This window comes from Girardinichthys multiradiatus, chromosome X (genome assembly GCF_021462225.1).
Source record: "Girardinichthys multiradiatus isolate DD_20200921_A chromosome X, DD_fGirMul_XY1, whole genome shotgun sequence".
In the NCBI taxonomy this organism is placed as follows: Eukaryota; Metazoa; Chordata; class Actinopteri; order Cyprinodontiformes; family Goodeidae; genus Girardinichthys; species Girardinichthys multiradiatus.
Window position 1 is genome coordinate 16,522,915 of NC_061817.1, and position 7,021 is coordinate 16,529,935.

At 36.8% G+C, this 7,021-nt stretch overlaps 1 protein-coding gene across 1 annotated transcript in view; it reads right to left on the reverse strand.

Annotated features, from left to right (window-relative positions):
- The window catches only part of LOC124863472 (mucin-5AC-like), an 88,824-nt gene that overhangs the window by 27,706 nt on the left and 54,097 nt on the right, over positions 1 to 7,021 (reverse strand). The window contains exons 3-5 of the mRNA XM_047357855.1: positions 1,190 to 1,237; positions 974 to 1,069; positions 771 to 870 (exon numbers count right to left, since the gene is read on the reverse strand). Of these exons, the coding sequence (XP_047213811.1) occupies positions 771 to 870; positions 974 to 1,069; positions 1,190 to 1,237 (244 nt within the window). The remainder of the gene's footprint in view (positions 1 to 770; positions 871 to 973; positions 1,070 to 1,189; positions 1,238 to 7,021) is intronic.

The window sequence follows — 7,021 nt, forward strand, 5'->3', positions numbered from 1 at the left end:
ACCTCTATTTCCCTGTCATGATCAATGATGACTTCCAGAGTCTCCTGGATTGTAATGTAAAGTTGGTAGGATTCCCATGCAGAGAATGTTATGTTTCAGCCCTCCTCTGTTGAGTGTCTACTGAATGTGGGTGGAGTTTTCTCGCGAGAACATAAATGTTCCCGTCAAAACTCATAACACCTGCACCTGTGTGTGTGTGTGTGTGTGTGATTGGTGTGAAATATCTCTCACCGTTGCAAAGAAAGAAATACTCTGACATTTCTGATTACCTCCAGTTTGACTGCTGGGTCAAATTGACCCGAATAGTATTTATGCAATATAAACAGGCAGGGAGTGGTTGCAAATATGTGAGATGAACCATTTTCAAATTATATGTTGATTACATTAATTAAAGCAAGCCGAAGAAGTTCCATACTGAAAAAATACTTTTAACTATTTTTTCTAGATCTTCAAACTTTAAAATGGGTCCATTTGACCCATAACATAACAGGAGGGTTAAAATTCACACAATGTGATTTTCTGGATTTTTGTATTAGATTCTATCACTCACAGTTGAAGAGTACCTATGACAAAAATTAAAGACTTCTACATGCTTTGCAAGAGGGAAAACATGCAAAATTGGCAGTGTATCAAATACTTGTTCTTACCACTGTAGGTGATTCACATAAACATGTGTTATTGTCACAAACTGAATATTCTCTGTTTTTATCATAGTTTCAATATGTCCCTCAAATAAAAGGCATAATCAGGATGTATCACCGTTGTCTTACCTGTTTTATTGGACAGATGAGCCAGAAAACACCAGAAGTGGAACAAATAGATGGTGTCATTCCCTTTAGTTTTCTGACTACACCTTGCATCCAGCTCAGTCTAAAAACAAAGAGAAGCATTTTATTGCAAACTGTTGAAAAACAAGGGAAGAAAACCACTGCCTGTAAGATTTGGACATGCCATAAGGCATTTACTCATTTACTTTGTTGTGGCAGTCTCTGAGGATGCAAGAAAAAGGTTTTTTATCACTGCAGTTGTTGTTTCGGCCCTGATTCCATAAAGTGCATAATATGTCATCCTGCAGAAAGGAAAATATTAATGCACATTTTCTCAAATACATGTAAATGTCCAACTTATTGGAATAAATAGAAGGTTTATTTCCAGATTCTCAAACGTAACTATTGCATAACTAATTTACCTTGTGACTGCCGGCACTTATTAGGGTTATATTCTCAGTCAGGTTTGTCTGCAAAATGAAGCACAAAATATGACAAAATGAAGAGATTTGCAGTCAATCCTTTCTATGACATTCCATACACATTACAAATTATAATAAAAATAACTGTGAGCAATGAGCTATTATGTTCAAAAAAATCATACAGATAGTTTCAACAATGTTAATATTTTTCTCATAAAAAGGATTGATGCAAATATACAACAGGGATAAAACCTTTGAAAGTATGAAGAATTTTTGCCTCCTTCAAGACCAGACAGAGACACCTATATTAATAAGCAGATGTTTTTTCCTCTCTTTTAAAACACAGATGACATTGCATCTGGCCTTAACATCCCAAATCCTTTAGACCATATGTGTCAAACTCAAAGCCTGCGGGCCAAATGGGGCCCACCACGTCGTTTAATGGGGCAAGAGCTTAAAAGTTCTGAGTGTTCAAAAATAAATAGGTTAAAAAGGTGCTTTGACCAAAAACTACATTTCCAACAATAAATGTCAATTGCGATACCCGCGAAGTGACAGTGTGCCGCCACTACACGGCAGTGTTTCCAGACTGCCAACAAGTGGAATTGAGAAATACAAATAATGATCCAAAGATGTCCAAGAAGAGAAAAGTTGATGCAGATGGAAGGCTGTTTCAAGAAAGATGGGAAGGCGAATACATGTTTGTGCTTCAAGAAAGACCGGTATATCTTTTGTGTCATGAGGCGGTGTCGGTGGTCAAAGAGTACAATCTACGCTGGCATTTTGACACCAAACACGGAGCTAAGTATGGCAGAGCTAGCCTTCAAGAAAAGCAACAAATTGTACAAGAATTAAAAGGCAAACTGCAGTCGCAGCAGAATATGTTTGTGAAAGTCACAGGCAAAAACAATGCGGCAGTGAAAGCCAGCTTTATTGTGGTTGAAGAAATCGCCCACACTTCAAATACTTTTTAGAGGGAGCGTTTTTGAACCAGTGCATGCTTAAGGTCTGTGAGCAGGTGTGTCCCGACCAGATACAGACTTTTAAAAATGTCAGCTAATCAAGAAACACCATCGCAGACCGCGTTAAAAACTAACAGAAAATTTTGCAACACAGCTGGCCGAGGAGACATGTTTAAAAAGCTGAAGAATTGATATTAGAATAGTCTCTATGAGTTCAGAAGCAGATTTAGTGATCAGACTAGGGAAACTCTGTGACAATAATCAAAGAAGTAACCATACAGGATCAGAAACAGATTAGCTGTTGGTTGGAACTTTCATATATATCTTTGCATTCAATTTTAAACTACTATCTTCATTTAAATTTGAATCCTTTGTTTAATTTTTTTAATTTATGGGAATCTTATTTGAATATAAAAAAAAATGTGAATTTCTGCAAAGCTTCGTTGTTAATTAATTTCTTTACTTTGTTCTTTCTGCATAAGAAACAGGTACATGTCCGACGTTACCATGATCTTCTTTGAAACTGTCAACTATGAACTATGTGCAGCGACACAGATGAACATTATGGGACCAGAGATGTTTCATGGTGGAACAGATTCAGCCTCACTATTAAGTGACACAAACAGGCCCAGGGTTTGATCGCATGAGTTGCATTTATAATCTGACTAACAAATAACTTACTGTATTGCTTTAAGTTTTCTCTTTTCTCTTTTTTCAGAAGCTGCTAATCTCTCGCATTCTACCCACCTTGTTCCGATGGAAGACAAATGTTATCAAATGCTCTGTTACATAGGGGAAGGTAAGGTACAGAAACATTCACCATGTTGGCCAATGATTTATCTAATTGAAACTGGAGGTGACCATAGGGATACCAGTGAGTCATTCCTACAATACAATCCATGTGTCGACTACCTTTGAAAAGTAAAGCATTCACATACTTAGGACAACAAGTGAATGAAGGGACATTTACAAACTATTTTCAGTCACTAAGCAGACTAAATAGCAAACTAGGCATGGATCGCTTGAAATATTTGACTTATTGTAAGCAGTTTACTAAGTTGCTTCAAAGAATTATACTTTTGAATATTCTTCCATTTTCTACCTTTTAAGTATTTGTGCTGAATGTAAAATTGCTGAAAGGCATCAGTGTTGGCAAACATTAGTTTTCCTAAGGATTAGAGGCATCAAAAAATATGTTGAGGAAGAGAATTGTGGAACATTGAGCAACATTTCACAACTTCAGATAGTTGTTTATGATGTTAGACTGGAGGTGACTTGCGTAGAATTATGTTTTAGTGGATAAAATTCAACAGGAACATTTTTTTTTTTTCAAACGACAGATCTGGCAGTTCTGAGTCTTTGGTCAAAGGAGTCTTCAATTATTTGTTTTTGTTGAGGATTGCTAGGAAAGGAATTTGGCTCTTTATCGTTGTCACAAATTTAACCTTGAAATTTGATCTTAAAGAGACTGAGTATTTTGAGATAAATGGATTTTAGAATCTGTAGTGGAATTTTCTTATCAAAGTGGGAGAGAAGTTGACTCACAACAAGAGAAAATCCGGACTTTGTCTTTATAAGTTTTATTCAAAGGCATTCAGCGTTTGAAGACCCTCTCAATGAGCTTAGTCAGTGAAGCAGAGCCCCGATCAACATTTACACACAGTATTTAAAGAGTATGTGGGTGTTACCTCAACTTCAAAGAGTTTGTGCTTTATGGCCCTAGACCCTCCTCGGGTCAGAGATAACAAAGTCATTTATGAGCGCACCATCTGCTCTTCCAGAGACACAACCCTCCAGGATGTGTTTTAACCATTACACTTCTGATAATGGTTTTACAGACCAACTCCTCCAGGGTAACAAAACACAGAGGTCAGAGGGGAGAGAGGTACGGGAAGTTCAGAGCATTAAAAATAATTTTTCACAACAAATCCTTTACTTATAAACCACCACCTGGAACTAACTGCAAAATGTGGAAATATAAATGCCTTATTATTAGTAGCTAAGACTAAGATATATGTGGGACTTTCGATGTTTATAGATTGATTTTTATTAGGAGTTTTTAGTTATGATAGTTAGAGGAAACATAACAGTAGCCTCTAGTATTATAGAGTCCAGTTTTTACACAATGAGTGTTTATTATTCAAGGTTAAAGCTTGCAGGTGTTTTCTGTTTTTATCGTGAGAAGCCGGCAGTGTATTAGGGAGGCATGGTACTCCTCTCCCTGAAGATTCCTGAAGATGTGTGGGAAACAATTCTTTAATTAAATGATTAAATGTATCTCTGTTTCTTTGATACTGTTGCTGGGGAGACATCCACAGACAGAATGATTGTGTATGTAACTGAAAAAAGTTGCTGGACAGCAGCGTGGGGTATAAAATGTAATGAAACACAGCCCCAGTTAGACAACACACACGGGTTTACAAGGTATAGCAGTGTAAGTGTGACGTCTCAATCTCTGAATTCAGATTGGTTTTAATAAACTTGTGGAAACTACAACTGATCTCTGACTGAGGATTGTCCTTTGGGGTGCCAAATAAAAAGAGTCGATGAGAGGTGAGGAGTAATGTAAGAGTTAACGGACGGCCTGTAAGTTTTCCTACCTCGACAAAAATCAATATGATTAACATGCAACTTATTTTGAGAAATGAATGAACTGGGAAAAAGCTGAACGAATGATGATTTATGCACAAAATCAAACAAACGGTTAGTGATTATAAGTCTTCTTCAAGGGTAGTGATCATTACAAAGGTGTTAGGTTAAAACAGAGATGCAATCGTGGTGCATTCAGGGATTATTATGCAGATTGATCCCTGTTATACCAACTACAGAGAGAGACAATCAGAACTCTGAGGAATCCTGAACATTCTTGTGATAAAAGTCGTCCAACAACAACTGGAAGCAGACAGCATTTGGCTCAATATCATGTGTTGTAGGACAGGAAGCATGAAATATGTCAAGGAATCAGAACTCTTTAATACTGTTACATAGGAAACAACCTTATTTGCTTCATAATGACAACAGAACAATATTTCTAGAAATCTGGAATATAGCTTTGACATCTCTTTCGCAAATAGAGAAAGTACAATGTGATGTGGATGTCTCTCAATAGCTATATGGTGAACCCTTTGACTCTGTGTACGGACAATTATAAATGAATTTAATCTTTGTTAGTGAAAAACAACAACGATGTTTGAGGTGGCTATAAAACAAAGTCTCAAACTGTCAGCAAACTAGGAGGGAGGAATGAACTGCCTCTTTTGTCACTCGTTATCTTCTGTTTTGAGAATTTCCAGGCGTTGTCTCTCCAACGCCAAACATCACATTCCATGCACAAAGCACAAAATTGCAGACTCCATTAAGTATTCGCACCCCGAATACAGACGAATAAGGGCTAAACACTTGCCATAGAAGTTAAAACTAATCTTTCAGATAAGAGAATGTGTGGAGGAACAAAACCTAACGGATCTCTGGTACTGGATGCCAGCTGTTAACTGAAAGAAAACTGACAATACAGGTAGGAGAGAAGAAGTATCATAGAATTTGAATATTAGTATAGAATCAGTGGTTAAATTAAGTTAGTATCTTGAAGATACAATATTATTCAAACATCCAATGGCACAGAATGCAAATAAACTAGAAAACTTTGAATGCTGTAAGCCGACTTCTCCAGCTGAAAGCTTGCAGAAACAAGATGAAGTTGACTATAGAATATCAGCTGAAATCTGATAAATTAACAAAATAGCAGAAACATTAGCTCCTGACTATGTGGAAAATAGCTTAACTAGCTGAAGTTACCTCAATATAACTTGTTGAAACAGTTATTGAAATGCAGGTACGGACAAAACATAAAAAGACGACCAGCTGAGCTAGATGATACTGGAGCAAACTGAAGAAAATATAACCTAAAGAAGCTGAAGTCGAAGCTAATATTTGTTGAAATAAAAATGGCATGAATTGCAAAGCAACAAGGAAGAACTAGACAATTTCGGAAGAAATTTAGACGGGGCCTGCCTCTTGGTGCGTGCTTCTCGGACCAGAGCTTGCTATTTTTATTGAAATTCCTTGTCTATGCTATTATCAGCTTTAAAAATTACTAGTAACTCTGGAAGACTGAGGCTTTTATTTTGAAATTTTCAGTAAGCCTTCTTTTAAAAAGCCACACTGGGTGAGCTCCAACATTAGTGTGAAACCCAGTCCTGAAATGATCTATTGTTTAAAATACAAAGGCTTTTATTTTGTAGAGCATGTTTTGTCTTATTTTGAAAGTCCAGCATGGTTGTACTTTCAGGTCTGGCGTAGTTCCATTAGTTAAATAGAACCCGCTTGCACAGTAACTCTGGAAGACTGAGGCTTTTATTTTGAAAGTTTCAGTAAGCCTTATTTTAAAAGGGCCAACATAGTCCCATTTCCAACACTTGATGAGCTTCAAAAATACTGTAAAGACCAGTCCTTCAATGAATCTATAGTTTAAAATGTAAGGGCTTTTATTTTGTAGAGCATGTTTTGTCTTATTTTGAAAGTCCAGCATGGTTGTCCCTCCAGGTCTGGGTTAGTTCCATTAGTTAAATAGAACCCGCTTGCTATTTAAAAATCATTTTCTATGCACTTGTGAGCTCACAAAATCCATAGTAACTATGGAAGGTGTGTGCTTTTATTTTGGAAGTTTCAGTAAGCCTGTTTCAAAGGACCAGCATAGTCCCATTCCCATCACTGGGGGAGCTCCAACAGTAGTGTGAAGCCCACTCCTGCAATCATCTATTGTTTAAAGGCTTTTATTTTGTAGAGCATGTTTTGTCTTATTTTGAAAATCAAGCATGGTTGTCCTTTCAGATCTGGGTTATTTCTATTAGTTATATAGAACCTGCTTGCT